At 36.5% G+C, this 22,688-nt stretch overlaps 1 protein-coding gene and 1 long non-coding RNA gene across 2 annotated transcripts; both read right to left on the bottom strand.

The window, feature by feature from the left end:
• Positions 1-7,551: 7,551 nt before the first annotated feature.
• Positions 7,552-10,219, bottom strand: LOC130990111 (uncharacterized). The gene is made up of 3 exons (XR_009090831.1): positions 9,964-10,219; positions 8,443-8,507; positions 7,552-7,849 (listed from the first exon to the last, which is right to left on the bottom strand). It is a non-coding gene; the product is annotated as an uncharacterized LOC130990111 (long non-coding RNA).
• A 9,355-nt stretch (positions 10,220-19,574) lies between these two features.
• LOC130990110 (putative pentatricopeptide repeat-containing protein At3g13770, mitochondrial) lies at positions 19,575-22,100 on the bottom strand. Its single transcript, XM_057914315.1, has 2 exons — positions 21,580-22,100; positions 19,575-21,048 (listed from the first exon to the last, which is right to left on the bottom strand). Exons 1-2 carry the CDS (start codon positions 22,037-22,039, stop codon positions 19,607-19,609), a joined length of 1,902 nt encoding a protein of 633 aa, XP_057770298.1. The 5' UTR covers positions 22,040-22,100; the 3' UTR covers positions 19,575-19,606.
• Positions 22,101-22,688: the final 588 nt, after the last annotated feature.

The following is a 22,688-nucleotide window of genomic DNA, read 5'->3' as shown; positions in this document are numbered from 1 at the left end:
CTATCTCATATTCTATCTCCTTACTCAACTCTATAAAACTCTCCACTCATCTCAAATCCTTAAGTTCAAGGATAGGTTTCAAGAAAATCATGGTTCTAAGTCTGGATTTATCTCTCATATAAGGCTCGTCTAATCTCATTCAAACACATAGGCCACAATCACATAAGCACATAAGAATCACAATCAAACATCATTAAACATGCTCTGTTTTTACACTGATTCAACTTCAAAATTTAATCTGTTCTGACCCCGACATCTCCTGGACTCGATACTCATACCGAAAGAAAGATCTTCAAGTCTAGTTTCTTATAAAAAAAGTAGAGTTGAAAACTCCAAGTGGTTTGAGAGATATGACGTTTTTACCACGATCTACCATATTCGGCAGTTTTGAGCAATCGAAAACTTGGATTTTTGAAAAATAGTAAACGTTGTCAAACTGGACTCAACTTTGGTGGATATCTATCTAACACAATAAAGTTAATACCATAAAAATTTGGAAAGCTATATCACAAAGGAAGCTACTGAAATGAATGACTCTTTCCCCTGTTCTCTGAATTCTCGGTAGTAATGTGCAGTTTGGATTTTTCATTTTAAAGAAATATCAAACGAAGTTGGAATGGCTTGAAATTTTACCAGGGTCCTCAAGACTCATATAGGACTTGCTATAAAATTTTCAAAGTTATTAGACATCGACAAACCGTCGATCACAGTAGGTCAGTAGGCCTACGAAATTCACCAAAATCTCATCTCAAATTCTTTAAATGCTCAAGATTATATACTCACATATAACATCATACAATCTAGATCTATGAAAATAAGAATCACTTACCCAAGATTAAACAAAGATCAAAGTTTTCCTTTCTCACTCTTCAAACCAAACCCCACGGTCCTCTTGAAATCTTCAAGAATTGAAAGGTGTTTATGTTGATTTGGTGGAGGATTTGATCTTGAAGTGAACTTGGAAGCTTTGGTGATTAATCTATGGCGATCTTTTGGAGCAAAATTGGAAGAGAGGGATTTTTGGTGGTGACCGAGAGTTGAAGTGTGAGGGATGAAGTGATGAGCTTTGTCTTGCAATGGAAGAATGATTAAGGACAAAGCATTATTCATGATTAAAGCTTGGTTCCCTACCACCTTAGCACACTAATCCTATCTTCACTCATCACACTTCCACTCATGTCTATTAGATAAAAATAAGTTAGTGGTAGGGAAAAGAAAATATTAGTGGTGGTAGGGAAAAGATTAGTGGTAGGGAACAGAAAATATTAGTGGAGGATAATGGGGTGTTACATTAAGTAAATATAAAAATGTGGTGTAGGAATAACCCATGTGTAAAAAAAATATGGAAGACTAATCATCAATTAATAAAATGCTAGAGCATAAAACTCTTGTGATCAAAATTAAAAAATAGCACTAACATTAGTGCACTCTCTCAATTTATAAATACATCATAGGAAAATAATTTGAGAAAAATATTGATGGAAAATTTTTATAACTCATCATTCCTAAATTTCTCGGTAAAAATAAATGAATACATAAATTTTTTTTTCGATTTGAAAACTCAAAATAAATCTTTGAGCTCCATCATTCTCTTAATGGACTCAAAAAATATTTTGAGTGCATCATCCGTTGAAATAAAAAAAAATAAATCATCACGTATGTAATCATCAAATTCACATAAGTCCGTATTTTATTAATGGATGCTGAACCCTAATTACCATAAGAAATCCTTAAATCAATAATTAAAAGTCTATAATCCTTAATAAAAAGTCGGGGCATTACATACTATCCCCCTTAACATAAATTTCGTCCCGAAATTTGTACCTCAGAAAATAACTCTGAGTACTTCACTTTCCTGTTAGACGGTAGTCTATTATTGACCATGATATATTCATAGGTCCCTTACTATCGGTATTGACTTAGTCCTTAGTACCTGAACTTCCCGATCTAAGATAGATTTGGATCTTCCTTCGTAACTCAAATATTGACTAATAATAATGTTCTTATGGATCATATGCTTTGAATCGTAAACATACTTCTCTATTTGCGACACATGGGATACATTACGCACATTCTCAAAGCTTAGCGCTAACGCCAACCAGTAAGTTATTGGGTCTATCCTTTCTACAATCTCGTATGAGCTATAAAACGGGGTTTAGGTTTACCCTTTACACCGAATCTAACGATTCCTCTTGATGGAGAAACCTTCAGAAAAACTTTCTCTCCATCCTCAAACTGTAGGTCCTTTCGGCGTTTGTCAGCATATGACTTCTGTCTATCCTGGGCCTCCTTGATTCCTTTTTCTGATTTGACGGACGATCTCAATCATCTCGCCATTTCATCCCAACAAAGTGGTGATCTATATTTCCTCAGGTATAACGCATCATTTGCCAACCTATCGATAGGCGATTGATAACTGGTAAAAACATGTTCTCAGCTTTCACCCCGGTTTAGCTCGGTCGTCCTCAACATACCTTATTAGTAATTTCTATGTCGTTTAAGCGGAACTATAATGACTAATATCTCTAGAGCATTCTTAAGGCAACTTAAACAGTTTGTAAGGAGACCAACCATTTCGAGCATGTAGGCAGTCAGCCTAAAACGCCGTTATAAACTTTTATTTCATTTATCGAAGGAATCTCGAGTCATGTGGGCATTGACTGCCCCCTTTCGTGACAACCTTTGCTTAAGTATGATGGATTCGAAAAAAAAAAAATCCATTTCGACAACACGAAATTCATTGGTTCGTTAAGGGCTCAGTTTGTCCCAAACACGACATTAAGCTTGACTTTATGAGCTCGAAGACTCAAAGTAACAATATGATATGTTGTAAAACCTTCACTTGCTAGCACGCAAGACATATTTCAACAAATGAGGTTACATCTCGTTTCATGCCTCCTAACTAGAATTTTTCTAGATCTTAATACATCTTAGTACTTCTTGGTGACAGTATATGGGTGCCATGGCTTTATCTTATTCTTAAGTTCATTGTCATGGACATGCATATCTTCCCTTCAAAGAAGATAGCATTAACTGATTCGTCGTTGTAATTCTTGAAACTTCTTATCCTATTCTTCCTCGTAGCTTCTCCATCTTTTCGTCCTTCCTTTGTGCTTCTACCACTATTTTTCTCAAACTGGGTATTGCCGCAACAACACTCGCTATTGTATTAGGTGATTTAATCACTTCTATCCTCATCTTGTCAAAGTTTTTAATGAGTTCTTCTTCCCTCGTGAGAAAGTATCCTAACTTAGACGAGACTTTACGACTCAATGCATCGGCTACTACATTGGCCTTGCCTGGGTGGTAGTTAATACCACAATCATAATCCTTTACTAGTTCGAGCCATCTTCTTTGTCTCATGTTCAGATCCCATTGCTTGAAAAAAAAATATATATTTCAAGCTTTTATGATCGGTGAATATCTCACACCTAACTCCGTATAGGTGATGTCTCCATATTTTCAGTGCATGCACCACTGCAGCTAATTCTAAATCATGAGTTGGATAATTCAGTTCATGTGGTCTAAGTTGTCGCGATGCATATGCTATCACCTTTCCCTCTTGCATTAACACACAACCTAGTCCATTTTTCGACGCATCCGTGTAGATCACATATTCCCTGTCTGGTTCTGGAACTGCTAGCACTCGTGCAGTAGTTAACATGTCCTTGAGCTGCTGAAAACTTCTCTCGCACTCATCAGTCCAAGTATACTTGATTCCTTTCCCAAGTAACTGCGTCATTGGTCTTGCTATTTTTGAAAATCCTTCAATGAATCTTCGATAGTAGCCAGCTAATCCTAAGAAACTTCTTATCTCATTTGGAGTTGTTGGTGACCTCCATCCTTGTACTGCTTCAACCTTGATACCTTCTGACCTTAAGCCAAATCTCACATTTAGTGAATTTGATGTAAAGAGATTCACCCCTTAGTGTTTGCAACGCGATTCTTAATGTTTCTTATATTATTCTTAATCTTGGAGTAGATAAGGATATCGTCTTTGAATACCAAGATGGACTTATCCAAGTAAGGAGAATGCTCTGTTCATGAAGTCCATGAACACCACTGGCGCGTTTATTAATCCGAACGGCACAACTACGAATTCGTAGTGATCATATCTTATTCGGAAAGCCGTTTTGGGTATATCTTCATGTCTAACTTTTAACTGATGATACCCAAACTTCAAATCGATCTTAAAGATTACGCTCACACCTTTGAGTTGGTCGAATAAATAATCCTCAAGGTGCCTTCCTTCTTCTTGACAAATAACACAGGCGCTTTCCATGGGATACACTAGGTTTGATAAAACCTAGGTCCAATAATTCCTGTAATTGGATCTTTAGCTCCTCCAATTCCCTTGGAGCCATCCTGTAAGGTGCCTTGGATACCGGTGTTGATCCTGGTTCTAAATCGATGGTAAATTCTACTTGTCTATCGAGTGGCAGCCCTGGTAAATTTCTGAAAAATATCTCAGAATTCCCGTACAATCTCTACGTCTTCAATTATCCCTTTGGTCTCAACTCCTCCGATCAGGTATACCAGGATAGCTTGGCAGTCTATCTTGTTCATCATCTTCCTCGCTTGTAAGGCTGAAATAATTGGTATCCTGTTCCCCAGGTTTATCTCAAAGCATCCATCCCCGAAAAGTTAAAAGCAATCTTCCGCTCCTTGCATAAAACTGTGGCGTAGTTCTTAGCTAACCAGTCAATCCCTAGGATTACATCAATGTCCTATATTGTATAAACTGCAAGTTGTTTACTATGACCTTAAATGATCCTATGTTTACCTCTTGGTTTGAGTAAGCATGTGTTTCTATCGTCGCCCCTCCTATGGGTAAAGAATTTCTCATGTCCAGATTAGCCCTTTTCAGGTATGAGTTTTAGGGTATTTGCACATGCACTTGCAGAGAAAGAATGCGAGGCACCCGTATCGAACAGAAGTATAACAGGTGTGTTGAGTAGCGTGCCCATACTTATTAGGTTTCCTTGTTTGCTTCCTTATTTATTCTTGTGCGGGGCATAGGTTCTAACTTAAGGGGGTTTGTGGTGGATAGAGTAGTTGTTGGTCTAGAATGACCCTAAATGGTTGTGCTTGACCCGGTTGATTCGATCTTCACATCCCTCCGTGTGGCCTTGCTTGGAAATCTTTAGCAAAATGGCCCTTCTGACCATATTTAAAACATGTATTACTATCATCCAAACATATATCATAATATGACTTGGAAAACTTCGGCCATGGAGGTACCCCAGGCTGGCCCTGATTATCCTTAGCAGGTCCTATGTTTGTTTGATGTCCTTGTCCTTGCCTTTGGGCACTATGTTTCCTACCAAGGCCTCTTGCCATATCGACTATCATAGTAGTCTTGCCTTCGTCCTTGATCATTTGCTTCCTGAGTTGAGTTTGGGTCGGGCAAATCTCGGGCCTACTACCTCGGCGTCCAGAGCTTGGCTGAACAATTCAGAGTTCATAAACTCAGTATAGTTGTCGAGTACCTTAGGCCGGAGTGAAACTTGTCTATCATCTTTTCTTCTATGTCCACCTACTGTGGGGCCTAACGGACATGCTGCAGAAAATATGGTCATACTTGGTCATATCCCATCTTGTTTTGCTTTGGATTAAACACTTCTTTTCATTTCCTCTTATAACGGCTATTAGAAATATAATTATCATATACCCCTGTCTGAAAATCTTCTAAGACAAGTCTGACAGCTCTTCTTGAGTCATCGCTTTTCTTTTGGCCTTCAACCAAAATCTGCAAATTCAGTCAATTGGAATGCAACACAGAAAGTCGTTCATGTACGCAAACACTATATTACGGTCTCAATTTGGATTCTGAATTTCTATCATAATGAGTGGTCGATAATATTCATAGGACAAAGACTAATCTCAACTAATTTAAACACAATGAGAGACAACTATACAAAGCTATAGTTTGGGTGGTATACTAGGTCAGTAGACTAATACTTCTTAGTCTTATCGATAAAGGGAATCTACTATGACAACTCACGAGTTGCAAGGCTCAAAATCAACACAACATCAAAGCAAGGTGTTGTAGAAATTGTTCAAGAGATTCAAAAGAATGACCAGAGGGTATGAAATGATTAACTACAAGGTCGAACAAAATGACCTCGAGTAAGAACCCGTCTGGCTTTTCAACCGAAAGTTGAAACATATAGGTTTTCAACCCAAAAGACGTCTACTGAGATTTGGATCATGTGGACTGGTAAGGTCCAACATCATCACTTCCCAGTCACACGGGAAACATTGTCCCGAACTTGAGAAGTCGTGGACATACTATACATAACGAAACTTGAGTTCGTAGTGGCAGCTTAAAGCTCAAACTTAAGGTTCTAGTCCTATTGAACTAGACTCTTATTCCCCAAGGTCTACATACAGACAGTCGAACCATATTTTCTTATATAACTTGTAGTCCCAAAGACATGGGCAACAGTCCAAAGGCGTGTATACTGAGCTATAACAATTCTTATGTCGTCGTCAAAAGCTATACTAAAATCCCGATATGCCCGGGTAGTCTCTGCTGGGTCAAACACGGAGCTTTCCTAACCATCGGAATATGCCTGGACGTAACCATCTTTGATAGATAAGGGAAAGTGTGAGTCTTCTTATACGTGAGTAGACGTAAAACTCTTAAATGTACAAGGTTATGAACATACTATGCATAACAAAACATAAGTTTCATTAAGACAACTAAACTTATTTTAAGGTCTTCTATTCTAGTGGACTCGAATCCCATTTCCCATGTATGTCACAAATATATATAACCCGCAGACAATCAAATCACGCCCTTTTTATAATCTATCGTGTAACATAAGTCGATTCGCTGTTCCATCGTGTGTAAACATTCGAACGTAGAGACTTATGCTTAAACCCTTGATGCAACGTTTGCCTTGAATTCATCTTGTATCATCATTCCGTGCTTTTCCTTCAACGCGTACATATCTTTTCATTCATCTTTGTAATTCAAAGAACCATTGTTTTCTTGTGGAAGCTGAAATGCTCTAAGTTCTCTATCATTCTTCTAAATCATCACTTCAAAAATCTAGATTGTACAGATATCCTACTAATCCAGCAGTCTATGTTCTTTTAGAATCGTGATCATGCAACTTATAGCAATCTATGTTTTCTGGGGAAAGCATGTGTCAATTCTCTATCATCCTTCTTATTATATCATCATAACTGCAATGATATGCCATGAAAGGCAAAACATTCAACATTTCAATGAAAGGCAAAACATTCAACATTTCATCATAGCATGCTCTTTACATAAACATCTTCATGAAACAGTTTTGAACAATAACATCTTTAAAACATTGTAACTGCAGTTACCTTTTTCCTTGATTGAGCACGATGCAATGGAGTGTTGAGCGGTGTCGTATTAACCCACGTATGTCTAGTGAATCAAACTAGACTTGGCTTTTTAGAATAAGGTTTCTAGGGCCAGAGCAAACGAACTGCTCTGATACCACTCTGTCACAACCCACTATCCCAATGACGGGTTAACCGGGGTTATGACTTGGGGTGAACAAAAAGAAATGGAAATGGACAATTACTTAACATTAAAGTATATGAAAATGTCACTCATAAATAAAATGCTATGATCATATATGATTATTTGGATACTTATAAAACATACACATAAAGGAGAACTGATTAAGGTGGGTTACCCAATAACACGTGTCACATCTTCATAACATAGAGCTATCTTAATCAAAGTGTTTTGCAGCGGAAAACGTGTGAGATATACATATGAAGATGTATACTCAAGGTTACATTTCTTGAAATGTCAAAGGAACACCCGCTCAACGCCATTCCATTCCATCAGCTGCTCAACCTGCACATTTAGAAATACATGCAGGGCTGAGTATAAAAATACTCAGTGGGCATAGCCGAAAATACAACATGCATACATATATAAATTGAACTGCCATAACAGTAACACACAGGGGTTTTCTTGAATGGCCTGCGCTTACTTAAAACATTTCGTTCATTTTCATAAAGTCAATCGGCCGATCATTTTCCTTCATATGTTCCATATCTGTTCCTTTCTGTCACGCGCCGGGAAGGAGGCCTCCTTACCACGGACGCCAAGACCGGTCGCAAGCGACTCGCGGTCTCCATAAGTGTACACGTTAACCCTAGCTAGCGACCTTTGTCTAGCATAGGATCCCAATTGGATTTCCTTTAAAGTTGGCGAACCAACACAGATAGGATACATATAAAAACATAAACATTTTTGGCAGTCAATCATTTCATAAACTTTTCATTTCATAAACATCTTCATTTTCATTTCATAAGAGTCATTTATCATTTGGGCATAATAATAAACTGAAATTAACAGTTAAAATCATCTCATGCATATATTCGTATAAGAGGCCTACGACACGCAGGGGATCTCTATATACGTATAGTAAAAGTAATGCCCACCTCAAACGTTCTTAAGCTAGCGTGGAGTCGCTTCTTCTTCAGCTTCATTTCCTGTCGCCCGGACCCTTATTGATGAAGAGTCGGTAAGTTCGTGAAGAAAATTGTCACAAGACAAAGTCTAATTCTACGTGTCTAGGGTATCTTTTAGTATTTTAGGGTTCTAGCATCCATAAGTCGTTTCGATTAAAACAATCAAAAACCAACATAACATCGACTAACCACATAACAAACGAAATAATAGAATTCAATATCCTTAAACTTAATATCATTTAGAAAGCTAAGAGTTTAATATAAAACATTCTCAACCCAATCCTTGAAAAATAAATCACATAAACAATTAATCTCAATAATAGCATTCTTGAAAAAAAAAAAAAACTAAACTCGAGGTTTCTTTGTAAAAAAAGTTCTCAAAATTTCAATTTGAGCTCACATAGTACACAAGAATACAATTACATGATCATACGTCTTAAGAAAAAATCAACAATCGGCTTCCCCTTTTTATCATCATTTTCGGTCCTCCCATAAAATCTTAGGGGATGGTTCGTCTCATCTCATATCGCATATATGAGCTCAATTATTCATCACATAGTCATATATGTTCACATCCAACACCTAACTCATCTCATATGAGAGACCTCATACAAACGCGCAAACTAAACTCTTTGAAAATTCAAAATCCTTTCTAATCCTTTTAAAATCCATACTCATAAAACCTTAACTCATACTCTATCTCATATTCTATCTCCTTACTCAACTCTATATAAACTCTCCACTCATCTCAAATCCTTAAGTTCAAGGATAGGTTTCAAGAAAATCATGGTTCTAAGTCTGGATTTATCTCTCATATAAGGCTCGTCTAATCTCATTCAAACACATAGGCCACAATCACATAAAGCACATAAGAATCACAATCAAACATCATTAAAACATGCTCTGTTTTTACACTGATTCAACTTCAAAATTTAATCTGTTCTGACCCCGACATCTCCTGGACTCGATACTCATACCGAAAGAAAGATCTTCAAGTCTAGTTTCTTATAAAAAAAAGTAGAGTTGAAAACTCCAAGTGGTTTGAGAGATATGACGTTTTTACCACGATCTACCATATTCGGCAGTTTTGAGCAATCGAAAACTTGGATTTTTGAAAAATAGTAAACGTTGTCAAACTGGACTCAACTTTGGTGGATATCTATATAACACAATAAAGTTAATACTATAAAACTTTGGAAAGCTATATCACAAAGGAAGCTACTGAAATGAATGACTCTTTCCCCTGTTCTCTGAAATTCTCGGTAGTAATGTGCAGTTTGGATTTTTCACTTACCAGGGTACTCAAGACTCATGTAGGGACTTGCTATAAAATTTTCAAAGTTATTAGACATCGACAAACCGTCGATCACAGTAGGTCAGTAGGCCTACGAAATTCACCAAAATCTCATCTCAAATTCTTTAAATGCTCAAGATTATATACTCACATATAACATCATACAATCTAGATCTATGAAAATAAGAATCACTTACCCAAGATTAAACAAAGATCAAAGTTTTCCTTTCTCACTCTTCAAACCAAACCCCACGGTCCTCTTGAAATCTTCAAGAATTGAAAGGTGTTTATGTTGATTTGGTGGAGGATTTGATCTTGAAGTGAACTTGGAAGCTTTGGTGATTAATCTATGGCGATCTTTTGGAGCAAAATTGGAAGAGAGGGATTTTTGGAGGTGACCGAGAGTTGAAGTGTGAGGGAGTGAAGTGATGAGCGTTGTCTTGCAATGGAAGAATGATTAAGGACAAAGCATTATTCATGATTAAAGCTTGGTTCCCTACCACCTTAGCACACTAATCCTATCTTCACTCATCACACTTCCACTCATGTCTATTAGATAAAAATAAGTTAGTGGTAGGGAAAAGAAAATATTAGTGGTGGTAGGGAAAAAGATTAGTGGTAGGGAACAGAAAATATTAGTGGAGGATAATGGGGTGTTACATTAAGTAAATATAAAAATGTGGTGTAGGAATAACCCATGTGTAAAAAAAAATATGGAAGACTAATCATCAATTAATAAAATGCTAGAGCATAAAACTCTTGTGATCAAAATTAAAATAAATAGCACTAACATTAGTGCACTCTCTCAATTTATAAATACATCATAGGAAAATAATTTGAGAAAAATATTGATGGAAAATTTTTATAACTCATCATTCCTAAATTTCTCGGTAAAAATAAATGAATACATAAATTTTTTTTTCGATTTGAAAACTCAAAATAAATCTTTGAGCTCCATCATTCTCTTAATGGACTCAAAAAAATATTTTGAGTGCATCATCCGTTGAAATAAAAATAAAAATAAATCATCACGTATGTAAATCATCAAATTCACATAAGTCCGTATTTTATTAATGGATGCTGAACCCTAATTACCATAAGAAATCCTTAAATCAATAATTAAAAGTCTATAATCCTTAATAAAAAGTCGGGGCATTACAGAGTACTTGATTTGCATACGTATATCGGGTATATGTTCTCCATTATAATCGTATATACCGTTTCAGATCAATTTTAATGACAAACTAATCCAAAATTTATAACGAGCGTTTATTTTTAAAAAAATTAATTTACATGGATAAAATTAATATTATAAATTAACTCACTATTTAAGACTCCTTTTTTTAGGGAACTCATTATTTAAGACTTGAGGGCGTTTTTACCACCACGAAACGTTGGGGGAGTAAAATTGGAGTTTTTCAAGTTAGATTGCTACTTGGAGAAGCAGAATCGCTTCAAAAGAGAGTTATGGCAATGAATCAGATGGCAATTGGGGACTTCTTCCATCCCATGACCGGGACAATAGATTCTGCAACTGTTCTGAGCTCGACAGCACGTGAGTATGAATTGAAGATAGGGATGGCAGTGGATCCTGGACCTGGTCCAGATCCGTGGATCCAGATCCGATTTTACGGATCTGGATCTCAATTTTTTGGATCCACGGATCTGGATCTCATTTTCTAAAACGGATCTGGAAATTTGAGATCCGGATCCGACCCAGATTCAACCCGTGGACCCGATTGTATTTAAAATATATTATTTAATTTTATATTTATTATAAAAATTAAAAATAATAGAAAAATTAGATTAACTTTTAAACCCTAGTTTCCAATTTCCAATTCTAAATTCCCCTAACATCTCTCGGTTCCTCCTCTCCCGCCGCCTCCTCACTCCTCAACCACTACCATCTTCCTCTCGGCCTTTCCAGCCCGCCGCCCGCCGCCTCACTTCGATCTCCCTCCCCAGTCACCCGCCCGCCACCAGCGAAGGCGGGGACAGCAGCAGCTGCAGCACGCGGTCCCTCTCCAGTTCGTGCGACTCTGCGCTGCCCATCTCCGGTCTCCCTCTCCAGCCCGCCGCCTCACTCCGGTCTCCCTCTCCAGTCGCCCGCCCACCGCCGACGAAGGCAGTGACAGTAGCAGCTGCAACACACGGTCTCCCTCTCCAGTTCGTGCGACTCTGCGTACTGCCCATCTCCATCTCCGGTCGCCTACGACTTGGCTACCATCCCTACACCACCGTCCGGTCGCCGGCAGACTCACCGCCGCCGTCGTTCAGCCATGTCAATGTCTACCACAGGATTCTCTGAATCAAAGGTTAAATATATGTTTTTCTATTTTCTTCCGGCTTTTAGGATTCATCTGCAATGTTTTTGTACCATAGGATTCTCTGATTTCTCTGCATTTTATTTTTTGGGTTTCTGTAACAACACAAATGGCGAGATTTGGGATTTTTAGAGACCATTTTATTGTTTTATGAAAGGTTAAATATTTAAAATACGTTTGTTTAAATGTTTAAACATCTGCAATATTTAAATGTTTGTAGGTTAAATGTTTAAATGTTTAAACATCTGCAATGTTTATTACGTTTGTTTATTATGTTTGTAGGTTAAGATTTGGGATTTGTAGAGACCATTTTATGAAAGGTTAAATACGCTTGTCAATTACACAAGTTGCCTCTGTTTAAGTGGATGTCAGTTTTCTTCGAGATTTTTTCAAATGTATCAAACGTATTTTCATTGTCCAATCTGTAATTGTATGAGTTCACAACAATTTTGTGAATTTATTTTTGAATTTAATTTGAAAACACTAGATCCATGGATCTGGACCCGCGGATCCGTGGATCTGACGGATCTGGATCTGGATCCAAAATTTTCAGATCCGTGGATCTGGATCCGGATCTGGATCTGGTATATGAAAAAGGATCTGGATCTGGTATTGGCCAGACCCGGTCCAGATCCGGCCTGTTGCCATCCCTAGTTGAAGAGCATCCAATTTAAGCTGATGTCATCTTTTTGAATGAAGATTCTTTAAATTTCATAAGGGAGTTTTGCATAGTGCTCCAGTCATTTCCCTTGAAAGGCTTGACGGAAGATGAACTGAAGATGAAGTTTTTTTCTTCACCTTAAAAGCTTGAGCTAAGTCTTAGTTTATGTTATTGCAACCTAACTCTTTAACAAATTGGGATGCGATTTGTGATAAATTCATGACCAAACACTATTAAGATATGTAATGCCCTTTTTTCCTTGAAAGGTTTTTATGAAAAAATAAAATAAAATTAACTCATTATTTATTAAGATGGGTTAAAATTTTATGAATTGAAGTTTCTATTAATTTTAATATTTGATCTTTATTTTATTTAAAAACTAGGATTTAAATAATTTTAATAACAAAAATAAAATAAAATAAAATACTTAGTTATATATATATTACTCCCTCCGTCCATAAAAGAACTTTCTATTTTTTTTTTTGGACGTACATAAAAGAACTTCCTAACTATTTTTAGACTATACGCCACCACTTAATTTTCACTTTTCACAACTCTCAATACTAATTATAACATCTTTTCATCACTCTCAATACACTCAATAACCTTTTCTCACACTTTACAACTTTTTTCTTAAAACTTATACCACTCTCTCTTAAGAAGTTTTTTCGTGGACGGAGGGAGTATTAATTTTGAAAAACAAACGTCCTCCTAATCTAAAATCTCATCCAAAAATAAAAAAAGATAGGAGAATCAATTATTAAGAAAAATAATATAGATCCCTTCAAAAATATTTATATAGTAAAGATCTTCATATACTTCCTCCGTCCCACGAAGCATGATTAAGTTTCTTTTTTGATTTGTCCCACGAAATTTGACCAGTTTCCTTATATGGGAAAAAAATTACTCCCTCTCTCCCGCTATTGTTGGCCACATTCTTTTCAGCACGGAGATTAAGAAATTGAATGTTATGTTTTAATTGAGTGTGATCCACCAAAATTAGTGAGTAATTTTGACATTTTTAGAGAGTGGCCAACAATTGTTGACTTAATTAGTGAGTAATTGTTGACTTTATTAAAATAAACTTTGTCATTTTTAAAAAGTGGCCAACAATAGTGGGACAAACCAAAAAGGAAATGTGGCCAACAATATTGGGATTGAGGGAGTATCATTTATTTACTTTTTTATTTTTACACCTACCACACTTAACACATAAAATATCAAATTTTTAAAATTCGTGCCGAAAAGAACTTGGTGAGCTTCATGGAATGGAAGGAGTAATAAAAACCTTGAATAGAGTTGTATAAATCAAACTTTAGTGGACCGTATTTGGAAAGAAAAAAGAAAAAAGTATGATATATAGAGATGTGATGCGATAATTGAAGCAACGGCCCCTACACAATGCGAGTGTAGAGGGTGACCCTACGTAACATGCATGGGCGGGGCTACAACATATATCAACGGATCAATTATCATTAAATGTACCTACGAGAGATGATAGAAATATGGCATCTCATAATGTAAGAAGGAATTAATTAAATGAGACCAAAAATGTCGCAATTCATTTCACTAATACACCTAGTCTCAGTCTCCATAGCTCATATATACATCAAATAGTTCAAAATCTGAGATCATTTGTAGGAACAAGACGCGGATGGAAAACTGCCAATTTCGTAGTATCAGATAATAAAGTACAATAGTGGTAATATATAAAACTTTCTAAGTTATCTATCAAATATACTCATTTCTAAAATCATCTACCCTCTATGGGTGGGTTTGCTTTGAGGTATAAGGGATGGATAAGCTACATTTATCACCTTATACTTCGTTTATCTTGATGTATAAAAAAATTCGGGCAGATTGTATAATTTTTCGGGCAGCCCCTTATCCCTTAAAAAATGGATAATTTTATACCTAACAAAGTTCATACAAGTTTATACCACCTTATAAGAAGTGGATAAATATATTATCCTTCAACCAAATAAGATATAACAAATGTGGTCCCCACTTTAAGTAATAAGTTTATACATCATTATATTATTAATCCATTTAGAGGGATAAAAAACAACCACACCCTATATCTATTACATTTTTAAAACAATATTGGCACACACGTTGGGAAAATATCGTATGTACCTAGGGATGTAATCGAGCCGAATAGTGTTTTGCTAAAACTTGGCTTGTTTAGCTAAACGAGCTGTTTGCTTAATTATCGATCAAGCTTTAATCGAGTCGAATATAATACCAAGCCTAATCGAGTTATTTAAATTTAAAATTTTAGTTATTTTACTAATACATAAGTTATTTTTCAAATATACAATAAGATATTTTATTCACAACAATGTAATACATTTACTATTTTCTTATAAATAAATGATGTTAATTAGATACTTAATCCAAATATTACTAATTATAGTTACGACATTCAATTAATAATCTTATGTTTTTAAGATAAATCATTTAACGATCGAGCTTTTATCGAATCATTTAGCTAAACTAGTTGCTCATTAAATTACCGATCGAACTTTAATCGAATCGAACGTCGAATAGCTCACAAGTAGCTTGGCTCGTTTACAGCCCTATAATGTACCAAGACATGAAACAATAAAAAAGAATCTATATCGTACAATTTAAACTACTAAATTCAATTATTTGAAGAATCATTGTACCAACAATTGTTCCTTTCATCGATCATTATATGCTTATTTCAACTTTTCACAGACAGACACATTAAAAGAATTGAATGACTAGGGTATAGCAAAAATAAAAATTGAGTATATTTGATAATTACTTTTGCAAACCTCCCAAGTACAATATTAGTAGCTTGACAACATAATAAAACACAACAAAATTGAAAGGTATTTAAGATTCTAAACTAAATTAAGTCTCTAGTTGAATGCTCAGGTGGCAAGGAAGGCTAAATGTGCACAAAACAACTTAAGTTGACAAATATGCAGCTGAAAATACTCAAATTATATATTTACTTGGCATAATCTTACTTGTTACTGTGGTATTTGGTTGAACTTATAAGCTCTTTAAAACAACTTAAAAATTATTTAGGAACTTATTAAGTTCCTTCAAAGTGTTTGGCAAAATAAGCTTCTAAAGAGCTTATAAGCTATAAAATCGCCGTTTGTTGTTCTCTGTATTCCGCTTTGGGCTGCACCCCTCGTGCGTATTTTTATTGAATTTTACTTATAAGAAAAGGCTCTAAGATCTTATAAGCTCCCCAAAAAATTAGTTCCTCTATGCTAACTTATTTTCTCATTTTCTTATAAGCAACACTCATTTTACAAAAATAACTCAACTATATGATTTTTTATTTTCATTATATATCATTCTGACTTCATTTCTTTTCGATTTTATCTCTCTAATCTTTTTTTTTTCTCTCTATATCTAAAAGTTCTCTTTTTAGCTTATGAGTTCAATTATCCAAACAATTTGATATCTTATAAGATCTTAAGAAACTATATCTTAAAACCCCTTAAAACATCTTAGACCACCCCCAACGGTGACTTTGGAGGAAGGTCACGATAATAGGACAAAATAGATTGAAAAAAATAAACAAATGGAAAGTCATGTATTGGTGTGACCCGTGTGTTCTACCGCCCCACGTCACCCATTCTCACTCTTTACCTTTTGATGTCACATGTCAAATTACAATAGGTCTATTAAATATTTGGTAGATAAAATTTTATAATGAATTTTTTTTATTAAAATTATATTAAAATTTTTCATTTGTGATTGAGTTCAATATCAATTACAATATATGACAATGTTTAATTATTATATGATTACATTTAAAAAAATATTTATTTTATTTTATTAAATATAATAAATAATTATTTAATTTTAGATATTAGATCATTTAAAAATAAAGTGAAAAGAAAAAATATGTAGGTTGGGTTGGTGTCACCATTGAGAATAAAATAGGTGGGTGAGAGATACTCCCTCCGTCCCACTGTAAGTGAGACCTTTTTTTTGAGCACGAAAATTAAGAAAAGTGTATTTTGTGTGTAGGTGAAAAAGTGAAAAAGTGTTTAAAGAGTAAAACTTTTACCAAAAAAGGAAATAGTCTAACTTATAATGGGACACCCAAAATAGAAAGAGTCTCACTTACAGTGGGACGGAGGGAGTAAATGAATATTTTATTAAATGGAAAAGGTGCAGATGCACCCTTGTAGTGGTAGCCCCTATATGCTAAAATGGAAAAGGTGCAGATGCACCCTTGTAGTGGTAGCCCCTATAGCATATAGCTCTCCTTACTCACTGTGTGTGCAAATAGGCTCTCAAAGTCCGAAAAATCGATCAATTAAACTCCTTTGACTAACAGCTGTTAGTCAAAAAAAAATTTTAACCCCCAATTTCTTTCTTCTTTCAATTTCTACCCCCAATTTCTATCTCTAATTCCAATTAAGCCCTCGCCGACATCTCCATCAGCGCCGCCGGTAGCCTCTTCCTCAATCCGCCACCGCCACCACTGAGGTGGGTAGACGTTTCCTCGCATCTCGCATTGCCCACGAGGAGATGATTGTCTTGGAGCATCGGAGAACATTTTCTCAGTCTGTTTTTTCCTCAAGCAATGCATATTGCGGCCGGAGCAGTAATCGATCGCATATCCGACGATCTTATCAGTAACCAAAACTCCGTGGAGTCTCGGCAGTAGAGGATGGTGAAACGACGCCAACATTTCTCGTTCGAAGCAGATTCTCTAGTACTCGTCGCCGTCTCCGGCGCTTGAAATCCTCTTATTCGACGGAAGATCGTAGGATTGCTTTGAGTGCGAGCAATTCTCCACTCTTCGTCTGAACGAGGAACACGACGCCTTTAGCTCCCTTATCGAGCGGTGATATCACCTTTAGATTCTTCAAGTCGAGCGCAAGCGTTCCATCGCCGCCGTGGCGGGGGTCGCCGTCGTGCATGGCAGTGGCTTTCAGCAACCAGCTGCAAGCAATTGCGTCAAAATTCACACAAATCTAATCGTCGTTATTTTGGGAGAAAAGAGATTGCAGAGAATCGTAATTGAAATGAGGAAAACCTCGGGGTGGTGTCGCTGGGGTTGGCGGCATGCTTTTGCACCTCGGTGGTGGCGGCGGTGATGGCGGCGCTGGATTGAAAAAGAGGCTACCGGCGGCGCCGATGGAGATGTCGGCGAGGGCTTAATTAGAATTGGGGATAGAAATTGGGGGTAGAAATTGAAAGAAGAAAGAAATGGGGGTTAAAAAAATTGACTAACGTTTGACTAACAGCTGTTAGTCAAAAAGGTTTAATTTATCTATTTTTCGGACTTTGGGGGCCTATTTGCACACACAGTGAGTAAGAGGAGCTATATGCTATAGAGGCTACCAAGGGTGCATCTGCTCCTTTTCCCTTTATTAAAAAGTGGAGTAAGGTTGGGTTGGATGAGTGTCACGACTGTGGGTAGTCTTATAAGCTCAAAGAACTTATAAGTTCTTTAAAATAAGCTTAGCCAAACACCCTCTAATCGTTAAAACAAATAATTTGAACCCAAATTAATCTCAGCCGACCGACTTTACTTAATCATGCAAACTTATTAAATGCGTAATAAATTTCATTAATTAATTGTACTCCCTCCGTCCCATGTGAGACCTTTTTTTTTTACACGGAAATTAAGAAAAATATATTTTGTTTGTAGGTGAAAAAGTGAAAATGTGTTTAAAGGGTAAAATCTTTACCAAAAAAGGAAAGAGTCTCAAATATAGTGGGACGGAGGGAGTAATAAGTTTCATGCAAACCCCATTACTTACTCTCTCTCTCTCGAATTCTTATTTTTCTTTATGCTTTGGATTTTTCAAATTGTCATTAGTTAATTTCTTCTGTAAGTTTTATTAATTAGGTTTATTGCTTCAATTTCTATTCTACTTTTATTAAGAATTATTTGCATATTGCTATTCAATATCGCTCTCTTTCATTGCTTATTTTTTATTGCTTATGGTTCCCTTTATTAAATTATACTACTTCCGTCCCAACTTTAATATTCATTTGAGTGTGACATGAGTTTTAATAAAGTGATTGAATTTGTTGTGAGTTGAATAACGGTCTCACCTTTTATGTGAGTGTTAAAATAATTAAAGTGAGGCAAGATTCACGTCTACTTTTACTAAAAATAGAAATGAATATTAAAATGGGAACGGCCAAAAAAAGAAATATGGATACTAAAAGCTGGACGAAGGGAGTAGGATTTAAATGCTTTGATTAGTAGCTTAATTGAACCCTAGATTTACATGCTTTTATTTACTGTTTTAATTTATCTTAATTTGGTCATGTGTTAGTTAGACAAACTCAACTATTATTTAGAGTATTTAAATTTTTGTATGTGATATGAGCTGTATCCCTATTTAACCTTCTTTGAAATTAGGACTTAAATTAATCTATGTATATCTATGAGCAGCAAAATTTGTAAGTGCATGCTACTTCGAGTAAGATACAAGCATTAACGACAATTACTCCAATTGCGTAAAGCATTAATGAGTGCACTTTTGAAACTCTCTCTACGTCAGTATATCTGTGGAAAAAAAAATTATAATTACATGCTACTTCGAGTAAGATGTATACATGTCATTATAATTGTATTTGGGCTCAATTTTAGGGTGCCATTACATAAATTCAAAGTTTAGAGCCAACTAGATATTTATTTATTTTTAGAATTCAAATCTATTACATGAAGTTTATAGTATGAGATTTAAGTTTCGGTGAAACTATTTAATCTGCACATTCTCTCCAAAAATTACCATAAAGTTTTCATCACAAAAGCAACGAGAGCTAGCGACATGATTGGTGTTCCCTTGTAAAAGTGGTTTGCGTAAAGAAAACAAAAGAATTTTGAAGGATTTTTTACCAGTAATCTCTACAAGAACACATTCCATTTACAATATGGTGAAACCTACTTGTATCTCTAATAAACAGCTCCCTGCTGTAAACTAGGGACACAAACTTTGCAAAGCTATGGCAATCCACACAGATCCTCAGATTCTTCATTACGCGTATAGGCTTCGGTTCACAAACATTCATCATTCCAAAAGCTAGAGCTAGTTTCTCACTATGCCCGAGCAACGCGCTCTCTTTCTGCTCGTCGTCCACGTCATGAAGAACGCAACTCAGATCAGGAGCGTATCCGGCTGCCTTTATCCGATCCGACATCTCCCCTACTTTACACAGCACCTCCTCGTTGCCCGGATGGGACCGGTCACCTGCATAGAAGGTGTGAAGGGTCTGGCCCAACGCCATCCAGCTCTTCCCCGGCTCCTTCACCACCGCCTTCTCTTTCATCAACTGCCTCACTTTCCTCACCTCGTGCCACCTCCCATCAGATGCATATAGATTACAAAGCATCACATAGTTTCCTGCGTTTTCGGGCTCTATCTCAAGAAGATGATCCGCAGCAACTTTCCCAACTCGGAAGTTCTGGTGAGCCCTGCACGCCCCCAGAAGCGAACCCCAGATAGCAGCATTGGGCTCGAGAGGCATCTCTTTTACGAACTGCAACGCCCTCTCTAACTGGCCAGCGCGCCCGAGTAAGTCAACAACACAGCCATAATGCTCAATGCCTAGATCAACACCACTCGTTGAGGCCGCCTCATCAAAGAATTCGAGGCCTATCTGTTCCATTCCGCCGTGACTGCAACCGGATAGTACTATTAAAAGAGTTGTGCTGTCGGCATTGACTTTATTCTCTTCCCTCATCTTATTGTACAACTCAACTACAGCTTCCCCATCTCCATGTTTACCATAGCCTCCTAGCATTGCGTTCCAAGAGATAACACTTCTTTCGCGCATTTCATCAAAGATCCTCCTAGCGTAAACGAGGTGTCCACATTTCGCGTACATATCAATCAAAGAATTCTCAAGGACAATGTAGAAGGATAGGTGAGATCGGAGAACATGGCCGTGCACTTGTCTTCCATACTCAAACGCAGCAAGCCCCGAAAGGGCAGTCAAAACACAGGCATAGGTAACATGGTTAAAAGCCATACCTTCTCTTTGCAACCCACAGAAAAGATCAAGAGCCTCTTTATCAAATCCTAGTTGAGCATAGCCCGAAACGATAGCCGTGCACGAAACCACATCTCTCGCCGGTAAACCTTCAAATACAAGACGGGCTTCGTGGATTCTTCCAGATTTGGCATACAGGTCAAGAAGTGAGCTACCAACATAAACGTGGGATATAAAAGAGCTCTTGACTATAAGTGAGTGGATCTGTCTTCCACATTCCAACTGGGAAGCACTCGTGCAAGAAGTAAGCACCGTAGCAAAAGTGAACTCGTTGGGATTGGTACCTGAAAACTATCACAGCATATCATCTTTCATAGCTATAAGGTAGGGTTGTAAATTAACAAAGCTATTAGCAGGTTATTCGAAGCTCTGCTCGAATATAGCTTGTTTAGAGCTCGATCCGATAGTAAAGAGCACATTTCATGCGCTTGAGCTCGAACACCATTTCTATGAATATTAGATGAGTCGAGTTCGACCTCAAGCTTGAATACGATACTGCCAAGTATGACATGAGCCGAGCTCGGTAATTAGGTGGCGAGCCAAGTTCAATCAACAAGATAGAAGCTTGAGTCAAGCTCGAAGTTCGAACACCTGAATATTTAAACGAGTCGAGGTCGAGCCATCGCCGATGGCTCGACTCGACGCAGACTCGTTTACGGCCCAACTATAAGGTAAAAATAAAATAAAACGCCAAAGTGATTATGTTGAACAACTAACTACCTCATCTTAAAACAAACTTAAGCAGATAGAGAAATATCATTACAACATTTTGATTCAATATATGCAACATATTACTTGTGCAACTAAAAGAATACCTGATCTCAGCATCTCCACAAAGTGACGGAGAGCTTCGTAGTAAAACCCACTCTTGGTATACCCAGAAATCATCGCCGTCCACGACACTACATTTCGATGGGGCATTTCATCGAACATCATTCGCGCATCATCCAGACACCCACATTTCAAGTACAACACGATCAGCCTCCCGCCAAGGTACACATGGCGAAGGTAACGGGTTTTAATCATGTGGGCTTGCACCGTTTGGCCTCCTCTCACATGCTTCCGGTTCACGCACTCGTTTAGCATAAAATCATATTCTTGCGATGATGCATGAATTAGTTTGAAAGTGGGTGCTGCGATGTTTGAGTTAGGAAAATTAGGGGGGAAAGAATCGAGCTTTGTTGATTGGTGGATTGAGAAATTTCTGTTTATTGCGATAGATATGAATGTTTGGAGATTGCAGTGATGGAAAAACTGAGTGCTTCTTCTCAGCATACTTTGTTGAGCTAGCAAGAAATGGCGCCAGATGTTTTATCTCCTATTTATAAGTGTGATTAAATCATGAAATATAAATTTATTGATTTTGAAATACTAATATGGCATTGCAACTTTTTAATACTTTAAAACCCACTGTAAATTATTTTTTTAAAAACTTAGTTGTGTATTTGATAAGTAAAGAATTGATTTTGTAATCTATACCAATATAAAAAAAAGGTTATTGGTATATAAATATACAAAGTTTAGATCAATTCTGATTTTTAATATAAAATTTGAAAAGTGTAAAAAAATACACAACTTATTAATTGTAGTAATTTTAACACGAATTTTATATTCGGTCAAATTAAAGCTTACTTAGGATGCTGGAATACTGATGTGGACAAACCAAATTGTACTAATTTTAACACGAATTCGAATTGTTGGATTATATTAAATTATAAAATATTAGTTTTAGTTTGTCTCGAATTGTATATATGAAAGTAAATTAAATTTGTGTTAAAATCACTACAATCAATAAGTTAGTGTATTATTTGACACTTTATAAAATTCGTGTTAAAAATCAAAATTAGTCCAAAGTTGGTGTATTTATGTGTCAATAACGCCATAAAAAATGTGCTGGGAATAAAATATAGATTGCATATTATAT

Source organism: Salvia miltiorrhiza, chromosome 6 (assembly GCF_028751815.1).
Source record: "Salvia miltiorrhiza cultivar Shanhuang (shh) chromosome 6, IMPLAD_Smil_shh, whole genome shotgun sequence".
Lineage (NCBI taxonomy): Eukaryota > Viridiplantae > Streptophyta > Magnoliopsida > Lamiales > Lamiaceae > Salvia > Salvia miltiorrhiza.
The sequence above is the reverse complement of the archived record's forward strand: the minus strand, read 5'-3'. Positions and strand labels throughout refer to the sequence as shown.

Excerpts from the sequence above, each read along its gene's own strand:
- LOC130990110 (XM_057914315.1), bottom strand. The coding sequence starts at position 22,039 with ATGCTGAGAAGAAGCACTCAGTTTTTCCATCACTGCAATCTCCAAACA. Across the intron at positions 21,049-21,579 it reads TGTGGAGATGCTGAGATCAG|GTACCAATCCCAACGAGTTC; the intron begins GTATTCTTTTAG and ends GATAGTTTTCAG.